At 36.2% G+C, this 15,589-nt stretch overlaps 1 protein-coding gene across 1 annotated transcript; it reads right to left on the bottom strand.

Annotated features, from left to right (window-relative positions):
• Positions 1 to 12,069: 12,069 nt before the first annotated feature.
• LOC143547424 (auxin-responsive protein SAUR21-like) lies at positions 12,070 to 15,179 on the bottom strand. The gene is made up of 2 exons (XM_077038854.1): positions 15,172 to 15,179; positions 12,070 to 12,322 (listed from the first exon to the last, which is right to left on the bottom strand). The coding sequence occupies exons 1-2, from the start codon at positions 15,177 to 15,179 to the stop codon at positions 12,070 to 12,072; spliced, it is 261 nt and encodes an 86-aa protein (XP_076894969.1).
• Positions 15,180 to 15,589: the final 410 nt, after the last annotated feature.

Below are 15,589 nucleotides of genomic sequence, written 5' to 3'. Positions count from 1 at the left end.
TTGTGATTTTTTGTTTATTTTTGTCATTGGTTGTCTCTATTTTCTTTGATAATGTGTCTTTTTTTTTCTTGATATTGTGTTTTATTAATCAGCATTACGTTACATTTTGTTCTGTATTGTGTTATATTTTGCGACATATTGTGTCTTTATTTATTTATGATTGTGTTGTTTGTGCATTTTCGGCATTGTGTCTTTTTGCTCGGTATTGTGTCTTTTCGGACTTTTTTTTGGAACAGGAATGACGGGCGAAACATTTTGATTTAACAAATTTTTTTGTTCTTTTATGTATATTTTGAGTTATGATTTTTTTATTATTTTTTTTCCAGTTTTTTAAAGGTTTTGTGTGTGACCATAAATCCTCCTTCTCACATTTTTAATTTTTGTCTCCTTTCGCATTTTAAAAGGCATAATTTTTCTCTATTTTAATTCCCACCGAAATCGAGTACACACGGTCGAAACATGTCCTCAAGTGTTTGAATCGTACGTTCGGATTGTCCATCCGTTTGAGGATGATAAGCGGTGCTAAGATCAAGACGAGTTCCCAAGGTTTCTTGAAGTGATCGCCAAAAATGAGACGTGAATCGAGCATCGCAATCGGAGATGATAGTCAACGGTAAACCGTGGCGACACATGATTTCGCGAACGTAGATTTGGGCAAGTTACTCAATGGAGTATTTTTCTCGAATTGGAATAAAGTGAGCGGATTTGGTTAATCGGTCAATAATCACCCAAATGCTATCGTTGCCTTTTTGAGTAGTGGGTAGTTTCATTATAAAGTCCATAGCAATGTCTTCCCATTTCCATATGAGAATCGGTGGTTGCTCGAGTAACCCAAAGTGTTTTTGATGTTCGGCTTTGACTTTAGAGCAAGTAAGACATTTCGAAACGTACGTTGTTACGTCTTTCTTCATACCCGGCCACCAAAAGGTAGAACGAAGATCGAAATACATTTTATCCGCACCGGGATGAACAGAATATCGTGACTTGTGAGCTTCGTCGAGTATGCAAGTACGAAGGTCATCACGATCGGGAACCCATAAACGATTGAAATAATACAATAAGCCATCGGGTTTTGTTTCGAGTTGAAGCTCGGCTCCACATGACATTTCGTCATACATGTTGCCTTCGTCAACGGAGGTACGTTGGGCTTGATAGATTTTGGCTTGGAGATCGGTTTGAACGGTGACGCTAAGAAGCAAGACGGATTTGACATTAACCTTTCGACTAAGGGCATCGGCCACGACATTCGCTTTACCGGGATGGTAGCGAATCTCGCAATCGTAGTCACTAAGTAACTCAACCCATCTTCGTTGTCTTATGTTGAGATCTTTTTGGTCAAAAATGTGTTGAAGGCTTTTATGATCGGTAAAAACCACACATTTCGTTCCGTAAAGGTAACGTCTCCAAATTTTGAGTGCGAAAACGATGGCACCAAGTTCAAGATCGTGAGTCGTGTAGTTCTTCTCGTTGACCTTGAGTTGCCTTGAAGCATACGCGATAACTTGACCTCATTGCATGAGAACGCAACCGAGACCTTGATGAGAAGCATCGCAAAATACTACAAAGTCGTCGTTTCCATCAGGAAGGGTTAGAACGGGAGCATTGCAAAGCATGTGTTTAAGAGTATTAGAGGCTTCTTCTTGTTTGGATCCCCATTCATAAGGCTTTCCTTTGTGAGTTAGGGAAGTGAGGGGTAAAGAGATCTTGGAAAAATTTTGGATGAAACGCCGATAATATCCGGCCAAACCGAGGAAAGATCGAATTTCCGTGGGTGTAGTCGGAGTCTTCCAATCTTTGACGGCTTCGATTTTTGCGGGATCAACATGAATACCCTTGTCGTTGACGATGTGTCCCAAAAATTGAACTTCCTCTAGCCAAAATTCACATTTTGAGAATTTGGCGTAAAGTCGTTCGTTTCTTAAGACTTCGAGAATGGAACACAAATGATACTCATGTTCGGCCTTGGTTTAGGAAAAGATGAGGATATCATCAATAAAGACAATGACGAATTTATCTAGAAACGTTTGCAAACGCGGTTCATGAGATCCATAAATACCACGGGTGCATTGGTTAAACCGAAAGGCATGACTAGAAATTCGAAATGTCCATATCGAGTACGGAATGCGGTTTTTGGGATGTCTTCTTCGCGAATACGCAATTGGTGATATCCCGATCGAAGATCGATTTTTGAGAAACACGTTGCGCCTTGAAGTTGATCGAAGAGGTCGTCGATTTGTGGCAAAGGATAACGATTTTAATAGTAAGTTTGTTAAGCTCACGATAATCGATGCACATACGAAACAAACCATCTTTCTTTTTCACGAAGAGGACGGGAGCGCCCCAAGGAGAAGATTTTGGACGAATAAAGCCTTTGTCGGAAAATTCTTCGAGTTGGTTTGATAACTCTTGCATTTCTGACGGGGCTAAACGGTAAGGAGCTTTGGCTACAGGCATTGCTCCGGGCACAAGATCGATTCGGAATTCTACCGGGCGAATGGGTGGAGGACCGGTGACGTCTTCAAGAAAGACATCGACGAAGTCACAGACGATGGAGATGTCTTGGATTTTTCTTTCCTTAAAGTCTTTAACCACCACTTGAGCTAGGAACGGAACATACATTTGGCACAAATATTTTTGGTATTTTGAGTATGACATAAGGTTGAGCCTTTCAGGAGTAGTGTTGCCGTGGACCTTGAGTGTTTTACCGTTTACAAGAGGGATTCGAATGATTTTATCGTAACAAACGACTTCGGCACGGTGCAAAGATAACCAATCCATGCCTACTATGACATCGAAACTTCCCATTTGCATCGGGATAAGATCGATCGAAAATTTTCGCTTACAAAGAGTGAGAATACAATCACGAATGACCGAGTTGATTGTGATGGAATTTCCGTTGGCGACTTCGACGGAAAAAGGTCTAGAGAGTTTAGTGCGAGGTACGGCAAGTATAGACTCAAATTTTAATAAAATAAAACTCCTATCGGCACCATTGTCAAATAAAATTGAAGCCAAATGTTCGTTCACTAGAAACATACCATTCACAACGTCGTTTGCGACTTAAGCTTGATTGGCGTTTATCATGAAAGCACGCCCTTGGTTACCGGGATTTCCTTGTGGTGCTTGGGGTGGAGGAGGAGGTGCTTGGATGGCTTGAATTGGTTGGATGAAAGGTGCATTTAGTTGTGGGATTTGAGGTTGGTAGGTTTGGACTTGGTAAGCTTGGGTTTGGTAATAAGGCACGGTTACGGCTTGGGCTTGGTTTGCGTAAACGAGTCGGGGACAATTGTTGCGGAAATGTTTAGGGTCTCCACAATTATAGCAAGTTCTGGGTTGTTGTGGGTTTTGCGGGTTGTTTCTTGGTGGAGCGGGATGTCCACGAGGTGTGTTTCGACATGTGGTATTGAAGTGACCATAACAGTTGCAAATGGTGCAATGGCGACAAGTCATGTTTGAGGGATGGTGAAATTGACATTTGTTGCATAATGGATGAGGACCGGTGTAGGGTTTTCGGTTTGGAGGAGCTTGAGATTGTTGTTAGGTTTGTTGTGGATGGGTGACAGCATAGTTTCGGTGATTGGGCTTGAATTTCTTTTTGGCTTGGTGGGATCAGTTGGAGTAATTTATGGCTTGAGGAGGTGGATGATGTGTTGTAAAACACACGTATTTTCCGCACCTTTTATCTACGTAATATATTATATTTTATGTGTTTTTACTCGTTTTAGATAGGTTTTACATACATTTATTAATCTTGTAGGTTTTGGGTGAAAGAAAGAAGAAAACCGAGACTTTTCGAGCATTCTACGAGCCTTTTACGCATACAAGTTCAAAACAAAGCTCAAGGCCCGACCCGTATGCATCATGGAGGCCCAAGACCATATTATATTATATTATATTATATTATATAAAAAAATAAAACCCTAATGAGCCTAAAGAGGGCTGCTGATCGGATTTAACAGCATCAACAGCAGCACAACAGCAGCCAACAGCAGCACAGCAGCAACAACAGCAGCAGCAGGAAGAAAAGAAAAGAAAAAAAAGTGTTGTTCGGCTAGGGTTTGATCGTGTGACGGCTAGGGAAGGAAGAATACACAAGAATCTAGCCTCGGGAAGGTTCGACATCAGTTTACACAGCAAGGAACGGCCGGGAATTCATCATATATCCTTCATTTTTTCACATTGTTCATTACTTTGACTATCTTGTTCAATTGTTTACTAGTTTTTGCAATTGATTGATAGATTGAATTGTTTATGAGTATTGTTGATTGTTGAATGATATTTGAGATGATTAGTAGGAGTTTTATGATGTTTTATTTGATCATTAGCTGCTGTCCAAAAGTTATGCTTGGCTAATCTTGTTAGTTCTACCTAGGGAAGATGAAAATTGTTGAGTTTTGATGAGTTTAATGGATTGTTTGATTAATGGACTTGAATTGCTATTGTAAAGTTTGATTTAGACATGAAATAGGTTGTGTTTAGTGGTTGGAAATTTTAGTGATTCATTGCATAAACCCCGTGTGTTGATTGATTAGTTTTGTATTGATTGATCGGTGCATTGTTTGATTCTAGACTTTGTGTTTAGGGTTTGTTTGCGGTAGGTACCACCGTAGGGTTTTGTTGCGTGAATTTGTGATTAAAGTACAGCGGTTAAACATCTTTCTTGAGACCGAGAGGTGATAGGAAGTAGGGTCGTCTCATTGCCTTTGCATGCTAGAATAGGGATTGCACGAGAGCGAGTTCATTTCTTGTCAGGTTTAGGTATTTGAGCGACTAGTTGATCTATTTTGGTTTAAGTTGAATTGTTCCTCTATCCTTGGTTGTGTAGTATTCATTACCATTAGGGTCGAGTGTTGGTGAGACCGAGAGGTGATCTAGCATTAGAACACGTTAGCAATTGTTTCCCGGTTTGGTCGTTTTAGCCGATTTTGAGTAGTTAGGGTTTGTTGTGTGAGACCGAGAGGTAATCCAGTGAGCCCGAGCGATCCTTAGTCGTGTCATATTTAGGGACCGGTGTCTATATATCATTCAATCCATTAGCTTGTTAGACCTACAATTTGATTCAGACATAGGTAGACGTTTTCTCCATCCTAAGTTAACACAGTTAGTTTTCCGTTAAGTTTTCTATTTTTGGTAAGTTTTGTTAGTTACTCCAGTTAGTTCAGTTAAGTTAAAAGAAAACAAAAATCAATATAATATTATTTTGAGGTAGGTCTTGTCTCGGGTTAGTGATCTTTAACGTTCTGACGTGTTCACGTGTTCGATACTCGGACTTCCTAAGTCTATACTACTTGCGATCGGTACACTTGCCGGTTGTGTGTGGTTTTAGGATTTTCGTTTTAATATTAAAGCTTAGTTGTGAGGTTCATATTTATAGGGTTATTAGACACACATCAGTGGATCAACTTTGATTTGAGGGGTTGGTTCGGGTTTACTCTTGTCACACTTTTTCTTGATTGAAAGTGTACCCGCCTTGACATGGTTTTCGGAGAGGGCTCCGGCTAGCGTAATAGCGTCTTCAAGGTTTGCCGGTTTACTACTCATTACCGAGTCACAGATTAGCATGGGCAAACCCCCGATTTATTTGTCAATTTTGCGTTCGAGCTGGGGTGACCAAGTGAGTAACAAGAGTGCTCAACTCGTGAAAACGGAGTGAGTAGGCGCGTTATCACCGCTTTCTTGCTTAAGTTCCCAAAACTCGGCTTCGAGCTTTTGGAGCTCGTGTTTTGGGCAGAACTTCTTCATCATAAGTTCTTTAAACTCGATCCATGGGAGAGCCATTGCGATTTCCGCCCCTTGGAGATGCATAACACTACCCCACCATGTAAGAGCGGTTTCCTCAAACATGCTCGAAGCGAAATTAGTTTTCTTCGCTTCGGGGCACTTGTTGTGTCGGAACACACTTTCCATCTTTTCAAACCATTGCGACAAGGTAGTCGCACAGTTCGTACTAAGGAATTTGGTTGGGTTAGCACCGGTAAATTGTTTGTACAAGTAGGGAGCGGGTTTGGGTTCAATGGGTGCAACAACGGGTGCTACAAACGGTGGAGGTTGGTTTGCTTGCAAGTGAGTTAGGAGTTCGGGAATCACAGCGGCGACTTGTTCGGCTACTAAAGCGGCCATCTTGCGTTTGGAGTCCTTGCGGTAGTGGCGTCGTAGCGGAGGCATTCTAAAAATTATAAAGAATTGTAGTGAGTTTGAGGGCATTAAGTTTAAAATAGAAGATGTATGTAACCATTTTTTTACGTGAATCCTAGTGTCATGAGGATGAGAATGTTAGTAGAAATAAAGTTTATACATAAACCAAATGATAAAAACGTATATATAAGTATATGTTTCAAAGTTTCGAGAATTTAAAATTTGGACGTTTTGAAGTGTTGAAATTTGTATACAATCGAAAAAATCGTACATGAACCATCATGATTTGATGTTCCGAAAAAAAAAATAACAAAATTTCTTGTAAACATATATATAGTTGGGAAAATCGTACATGAACCACCATGATTTGATATCCCGGCAATAAAAACTTACGTAAAAGTAATATATATGGAGTCGAACATGTGCATGTATCACCGCGTCTTTCATGTTGTTGACTTAAATCATGATAATAACATACAATAAAATGGAGATACAACGAGATGTTAAAAACACTTGTCCACGTATCACCGTGGCTTTTATGTTTTCAACACTAAAAATAAGGAGGCGACCGGAACACTCGCATTCAACAACTTAAAGTGTCGGCTCATATAACTCGAGTTGCTTGACCTAGAAACCAACACTAAACCCAATCATCCCAGGTAAGTAAATCACCTTCGATTCTTGGAATCTTTTTGTCAAATGATCGAATAAAGTGTTTCGTTCCCTACGGTCATCACAAAACAAATTATAGAACCTAGCTTTAAGGAGATTGTAAACAACAAGATCCAAGTTAAGCTTGTGATCCATAAAACACAATATAAAAGCTAATGTTTTGTTTTAAGGTGAAAATACTTTTGAATACTATTGAAAGTGTGTGTATGTGTACATTTATGATGAGATAGATTTTTAAACAAGTTTATAAATAATTAAATAAATGCAATAAACAATCAAGTAGGGTAAACACGTATGAGCACACGTATAAGAACCCTAGAGCATAAACTATACTAGCCTGTTACATCTAACCACCTATCCTATAGTCGATGGCTCTGACACCAATCTGTCACACCCCGACCAATGAAGGCGGAAATGTCAAGGCGCGACATGATTGCTCATTGCACAACGACACTATAAAGTTACAATATTTAAACAACTCATTTAAATCCATATCATCATAAATAACACAACAATTGTTCATACAAAATGCCAAATAGATAGATAAACAAATAACTTGTTCTTTCATTTTCTAATATCCTAAAGCCAAGATGATAAGTTTCTTCAAGTAATCCAATCAAGCTAACATCAAACCTGTAACATTGCATAAAATAGAGTTTGTCAACACAAAGGTCGGTGAGCAATTTTCATAGTTTTGAACAGTAAGTATATAGTATGAAATCCACAACTAGTATATGAAAACAATAAATAATAGCAACAATTTAGATAACAAAACCGTCAATAAGAATACATTGACGAACCGTCAATAAGAATACATTGATGACAATAATGAAATCGTCAATAAGAATACATTGACGACACCTTTCTATATGGGGATACCATATATACTCGGAATTAACGTATGATCATACTTTGATGAGGCTACCCGCCTTAGCATTCAAGAGGCTACCCGCCTTAGCATTCAAGAATTTGCACATAATCATGTAAAGCATATAACACCAAATCGAGCATTTATTTAAGTAAACATATACAATAAGTGTTGTGGTTTAAGACTCAAGTATAAATCATTTGAATTTGAATAAGTATGCAATGTCACTCCCAAAATGAAATATGAAAAATGGGGGATGAAAAAGTACTCACATTAACAAATAACTTGAAAGATAGTGTTGTGAATAATCGGAGAGATCGGTTTAACGAGCAAGACCTATATTAAACGGATCTTGTGTTAGTAGGTAGTCTTGGAAGGGTTTAAAATAAAATACATGACAAATAAAGTAAATAAATAAAGTTTAGGATTTAAAATGTAAATATTTGAGAAATTAAAGAAACGAGTTTTGTAAAATAAGTTTACTCGAAACCGGGCATCGGTATTCTATTCATTAGTTTTTTTTCCTTTTTTTACTCAACCTATGTTAAATAATAATGTGGGTTAAAATGCAATATTGCAAAACCCTTGGTTATAAGAATACCAAAACGAGGTTTAAACGAGTGTTCGAGTTTGTCGGTTCGAGACTTGATAATTGACCAAGCTCAAAGTTAACTTCCCAAAATAATAAATGTTATGAGATAACTCAATAAAATCAAAATATAGTTAACCAAGTATGCAGTTCTATTGTGAAGAACCTTAACGTTCGTCAAGCGAGTATAAGACTTTATCGGTCCGAACTTGTTATAAGATCAAGTTGGTTACCGACATGCCAAGTATGTTTATAAATTAACTAAAATTGATTTAAAATATAATCTTGAAGAAAAATATGAGTTTTGGTGGCTAAAAACACAGTTGTGTGTCTTAAGCGAGTGAACTCGGCTTAGTTCGGTTTTTGGTTCGGTCCTTGACTCGGAATAAGACCGAGGATGGTTACCACATACCCAATTACCATGGAACTTGTAAAATAACTTATAAATAATAATACTCAAGTTTTACATTCAAAAAGTTAACAATAAAGTTTTTAAACGAAAGTTCGATTTTTGGTTCGGTTCTCAACTCGGGGTGAAACCGAGGCTAGTCACCACATACCCAATACCATGGAACTTGAAAAATATGAACAATAAACTAAAATATGCAGAAGTTAAGCAAGTATAATAAGTTATATGGTTAGATTTGTTAAATATATAAATAAGGACTACAAAGTCCTCCATGTAACCTTGCCTTACTAGCCCGACATTTCAACCGGCCGAGACCGGAGAAATGAAAGACCGAAGGTAAACAAGGAGTGTATATTATATATATGTTGTAACATCAAGCTTTAAGTATCGAGAAGTTAGTTAAAATGAAAGATTAGCTTAGTTTGACCTTGAGAGTCAAACTATGAAGAACAACCTTAGAATTCAAGAATTTGAGAGAGAAATGAGGAAATGAGCAAGCACAAATGAAGAAGATGGGTGTGTATATATAGGGTAAGTTGAATGGGTCTTTCATAAAGGGTGTTTCATGAAAATGGGTTGGTTATAGACCCAAGAAAGCACAAACTACAAATGGGTCTTTCTAGTCTTCATTTTGGTAGTTTTAGTCCCTGGAGTTCGTTTTGAGCGTTTTCGGGGCCTTTTAAGAACCGAAAAGAGTGTTTTTTTAGATCCGACAACTATAAAACAAATATATAACACAAAATTCATCATTTTGATAATATCGAAAGGTTCGGGATACAAAACGGGTCGGGTTTACATTAAGAATACAAGTATAAAATAACCCGAAATTGACAAATGTCACAATAATCATAACGATAATCACAAGACTAGAAACTTTACATGATGGTACAATGCCGTAGCTTGTTCAGGCAGAGCCTTTGGATTCGCGTATAAAAGCTTCTTTCGATTGGATAAGGTATTGTTACGACTACTCAGGTATTATAACAACTTCTAAATATAAGAAAAAGTGAGAGAGAGAGAGAGAGAGCAGATTTGGGACGAGAAAATGAAGGCTGATTTCCTTCCCTTTTATAGCTGATTTCAGGGTCGCGTATCACGATGGACCTATAATAAGGCCATCGCGTATTGTGACTAGACCTATAGCTCCACCAAGTCAGCCTTAGCTATGCCACGTGGCAGACAATGTGTCTCGTCTGTGTAACCTCCACATCGCGTATTGCGATGGGTTACTTAAAGGTCTGTCGTGTATCGCGACAGCCGTAATAATTTCTAGATAACTCACGCGTCATCGCGTATCGCGACGAGACTAATCTAAATCCGTCGCGTAGCGCGATGGAAGGATATTTAAAAATATTAATTTTCCACAAAATTACTACGGCGGCCCTTAAGCGGCCCGCGGCGATACGAGCGTACGAAGTGCGACATCAAAGCGCTACATCACACTTCCCGTGCGCGTCGGGTGCTTTGCATCCTCCTCTAGGACTACTGGGTGTGTCTTGTCATACAAGAATATTATCATATAAGCTCTCTTTTTTATAGACCTTACAAGTTTTGTAATCTAGTGACGTGGGACAAAAACTTACATTCTTATTTATACCAAGGTGGAAATATTTCATTTTCTTTCATCCACCAATGTGAAATAAAATTCACTTATTTTATTTATTCACCTTTTCTTTTATTATTTTATGCTTTGTTATAGATAGGTTGACTAGTGTAAACACAAGAAATATGAGAACCAACATATGCACCATGATGTGGTGTCGTGATGGCACCAGTGATCGGAGATTAAAGAAGAAAGCAAAAGTGATTCAATTACACGCGAAAGATTTGGTTTCCCAATTCATAAGAGGGTAGCGGCGCAGCTCGTTGTTCGCTTATCTTCTGTTTTGATGTAATCACTATCTTGCTTATTACAATTTTTATATATTTTGATTATAAAAAAAAGAAACTATTCGAAATGGCATCGTTTAAGCCTCGAGTCTACATAAGAGTCGTGTCTAAATTGAAGATATTTGCTCGAGTCCAACCTTAATATACTGAGTTTAACTAACTTTAGAGGACAAAAATAATAAACTTAAATAAGTTATTTCTTTAGTTTCATCAATGATTCATATTTAAAAAAAAAAATCTTACATACAAATATGTATATTGTGTTATCATTTAACCTACGTGAGTTCAGAGAAGTTGTACGATCTTCACATAAAATCAAAAGCAATAATTGGATAGCCAAGCATCATGAAAGAGACTACAAACGATTTAGCTAAATTATACATATATGTATAATATATACATATTTGTACACATATTCTTTTATGCATATATGTATAATTTAAGGTAAATGATAATATATATACGTGTACATTACGTAACTAGAGATTTAAATAAAATTATATACATGCGTATAAATATAATACGAATTATTATTATTTTTTATGAAACTGGAATGAAAAATAAGAATTTTGTTTTTTTTTTATTTTTAAAATTTTTGTTTCTTTTGTTTTATAAATTTTTAAATATTTTTAGAGGTTTTTTTTAATGATCTAAAATAGTTCTTAAAATTCTCTATTTGTAAAGGGTTCTCTTTGGATCCTTATCATGCATATATATTATAGATTAATAGCGTTGATCAGCCACCAGAGCTTGCAAATCAATTGATATTTTACATTTGGAGACGTAATAATGGACTTCAACCATATTAACTAACATAAATTCGTACGAAACCTCGTTGGTGACGTAAAGGAAAAAAACTGGAAAATATCCCAAACAACAAAAGATCACTAATAATTTTAATCATAAAAATATTAAAATGAAAAAATAAAGGTGTAATGTTTATTCGCCTCCATGATATTCAAAAAGCAATATAATTTTTTTTTCATGTGGGTATAGATCATAACAATTTTAAAACATTTGAAAAAATTAGTTTGAGTGGTTTTCTTTATATAGTTGAACATTACCATTTATATAAAGAGATCCAAAGTTTAAAAAAATTTTAATTTTATTATTTTTAATAGCAATAGATTTATTATAACCAATCCAAAACAGGAGGGCCAAATCAACACCTACATTGTTTGACACCATAGGTTCTCCAAGACACCCACCTAATAGACACCAAGCTGTACAACTAGCAGACATTATATACAAACTCCTTAATAGATTGATGACCGGTAAACACAAAATCAATTAATCTTGATTCTTGTTGGAGACAAGAGTTTAATGACATATATTAATAAAATAAATCAAAAACTCAAGTGTAATCTACTTCAAAAATATAAGATCACATCTCTCTTTACAAGATTTATCCAAATAGCATGCACTTTGCTACAAGGGGATTCTTACATGATTTATAAATAATTATTTGCACCAATAAAACTTTCGACCCATAATCGTTTTCCCTTGCTATGATGACGAAATGAGCAATCTCGAGGTGATGTTGATGAAGTCATCTTCAGGGCACGTAATGGTTACACCTCCCATTGGATGTTTGAATCCAAACTCCTCCTCCGACTTGCGTAACAAGCTTTGAAACAACGGATGCTCCAATAGTGATAATGGAACAACGTATCGTGTCTTATGTTTCTCTCCAACATAAACCGGAAAATAACCTTTTGGTACTTGGGATTGATTCTCTTTGCAAGTTGACTGCAGTTTGCTAAATCTTTTTGCATTGCCATTTAAGCAAGGGAATCGAATGATACCCATTCAGAAATCGGTGTGCGAGTTGTTATAATGCCTATGATATTTGATGCTTGTATTTATAGTATAAATGCCCAAATGGGAATGATTTGACAATTTGTTGGTTGCGTTGTGAGGATTGTCTCATGTGAACCCTAACATGGGTTTGGTAATTAATTAATCCCCAAATCTTCACTTGGTGATCACGCCAAGACTTTTAGTTTGAGTAATGTATAATGATTTGAAGATGAATTTTAATAATTAACACTATGTTTATAGTTAAATTAATTAATAGTTTAGTACATTACAGAAGGTTGTGATATAGATCATGATCATGATCATGAAGATTCTAAATTCATTATATATGCTCTTTAAATGTTTGATAAATAAATCATTATTTGATATCAGATATATACTTGGTTCCAATATTATTATACTTTTTGTGTGATCATGTGGTAATCAATTATTTAATTTCTTCCAATTATCACGCAAACACTTTCTTCCTTGATTTCTTTTCCACGCTAATTTAGAAAATTCTAATGAGTATTAATTTTGAATTCAACTTAATTAGCTTCAAAATTACTTAAAAAGAATAAGATAGCTAATCAAGTTTATGTAGTCAAAAGGAACAATATTTGATTGAAAATATAGGGATATATGTGCTATCTGAATGAAATAACTCAGAAAATCAAATTGTATCGAACCAAATGGTGTTGCGGTTCGGTTTCAAACCGATTTTTCAAATTACTTAAACTGTTTCCGGTTTAGAGATTACAATAGATATGGGGGGGGGGGGGGGGGAGTCCCGTTTCGCGTTTCGTCCAAACTTCGTCACTGATATTGTACACTATAAAAAGCACCAAAATATATATGTATCATGAATTATGATATGTTGCTTCCTCCGAATGTGATGCATGCTGGGAGTTTATTTTTTCTTTTTAATATTGATGGTCCATGTGGGGTGATCATGCCCAACTTGTGTTAGAAGTTAATGCATCCGATATATCTTACTAACTCTACCTATTATTGCAAGTATTCAATTTAGGAGAGATATATAAAACAATCCCTTGGATCAGGAGGGTATGTTGGAATACCATATGCCCGAGACACATAATTAGGTTAATGCGGCTAGCCGTGTTTGATCCAAGTCGGGTCATACCCAATAACGAGTTAGACACACACCAATTATATATTTGTTAAGATAAGATCTATAAAACAAATACAGAACACGATACATTCAGAAAATCGGGTTTCTGAATATTTACTTGAAAGTGTTAAATAAATTAATTGGTTAATTTATTTATTCAAATAATTATTATTGGAATAATTATTTAACTATGTATTCTTTTATAAAATGGTTTATAAAAGATGGGGTGTTTATATATTTTATAAAATATAAAATATAAAATAAAAAAAAAAAAAAAAAAAAAAAAAAAAAAAAAAAGGACATAATTGGGGCCGGTTTTGGGTGGGCCCCACACCCCATAGTCTTGATCACATCATGTCATATATTTGGTAATACATACATGATCATATTTACCTAATATCATGGGTGTATGTTGATGTATAATGAAAAGATATGATGATCAAAATATAACATTATTAATACACTTTCAAGTAACAAAAAAACATATACAACTTCTTCCTTTCTTTCTTTCTTGTTTTACGGCCAAAAGAAAAAGAAAGGCTCGGGTCTCGGGTTTTTCGTGTTCAAGCTTCCTAGCATAGCTCGGTGTGTGTTGAAGGCTCGGGGTACATTCCGTTTGAGGGTTTTCCTTTGAAAGTCTAACATTCACATCATCATCTTCTTCAACCATCTACTAAACTCTTAAAGGGTTAAGAATGTAAGTGTTTACTAGCTTGATAGTTTAGCTTTTCCGTATCATTTGATCCTTGCTTCGGGTTTCTAGTAAATAGATTATTGGTAATCTTATAACATGAATAAACTAGGTTATTCATGAACATATACATATATAAACACATGGATACATATGTTTAGTTTGTAAATATCACGCTTCCGCCTTAATTGTGATTAGTTAAATGGTTAACTAAATTTATAAATTCCAAAGAATCCCAACAAATGGCATCAAGAGCCGGGATACGGGAAACTAAGCTTCGGGTTCTCGGTTTTATTTTTTCCCCTTGAAAGATTTTATACAAAAAAATTAACATGCATGAATTTTCTTTGTATTTAATCTTGTTATTGTTTTTGGCTTTGTTCAAAAAAAAAAAATAAAAAATAAAAAAAAATAAAACCGAGTATATGGGCCGAAGCCCAAATCGGGTGATTTTGGGCCGAAGCCCACTTGGATATGGTTATTGGGCTAACCGGACTTAAAAAGGAAAAAGCTATATGGGCCGAAGCCCATTTTTGGTTAAATGGGCCGAAGCCCGTGAGCTTTTTAATTGGGCCGAAGCCCATGTGTTTTGCACATGTGGGCCGAAGCCCATAATCATGTTATTGGGTCAAGCCCAAATTGGGTTGGGCTAGGCCCGATAAAGTCAAGGGGTTTTGGAACGGGTTCCTAAAACATAACGGGTTATGTTTGTTAAAACTAGACCGAGCCGTAGACCAAGTGGATGTTTGTTTGTGGTTGATGTTGTGATTGTAGTTAATTATTCAAGTTTCGGTTTGTAATAATTAATTAGGGGCAATTTTGTAATTTTGTAATTATTTATTCATATGGGTATGTAATAAATAGGTTATTTGTAATATCTTTATTTTATAGAAAAATGTATTAGGACATTTGTTTTGTAAAATAAAGAAGATTGCAAAATTGGAAGTTTGGGCCTAATTGGGCCGGGTATGGTGATAATGGGTCTCACAAGCCCATTAAGGGATTCAAGCCCAAAAGGACCTAAGCCCACCAATTGAGCCCAAATGGAAGCTTATGGAAGCTAAGGCCCAAGTTCAAGCCCAGTGGATCACAACGGGGTTGAAGAAGATGCTCGAAGCATTTGGATGCGGGATCGAGTGGGAGCTACAACATCCATGTGTCATGTGTCCCTTAGGATTGGACCTAAGACACACACTTGTTTCGGCTAACAAGTGTGGTCTAATTTAGTGGCTCGTGTCTAGTATAATTGTGTATGCTTGTTAATTAATTGATTGTTTGATTGTGTGGTTGTTAGATATTAGGATATCAACTTCGTCACATAGAATTAATTAACAAAGCATAAAACGGGTTCTAATAATTATCGGTAATTACGTGACACATAGTTTAATAAAATGGATTTATTAACT

This window comes from Bidens hawaiensis, unplaced genomic scaffold (assembly GCF_021521415.1).
Source record: "Bidens hawaiensis isolate Kalapana, Puna unplaced genomic scaffold, B.hawaiensis_p1.1 tig00014716_1, whole genome shotgun sequence".
In the NCBI taxonomy this organism is placed as follows: Eukaryota; Viridiplantae; Streptophyta; class Magnoliopsida; order Asterales; family Asteraceae; genus Bidens; species Bidens hawaiensis.
The sequence above is the reverse complement of the archived record's forward strand: the minus strand, read 5'-3'. Positions and strand labels throughout refer to the sequence as shown.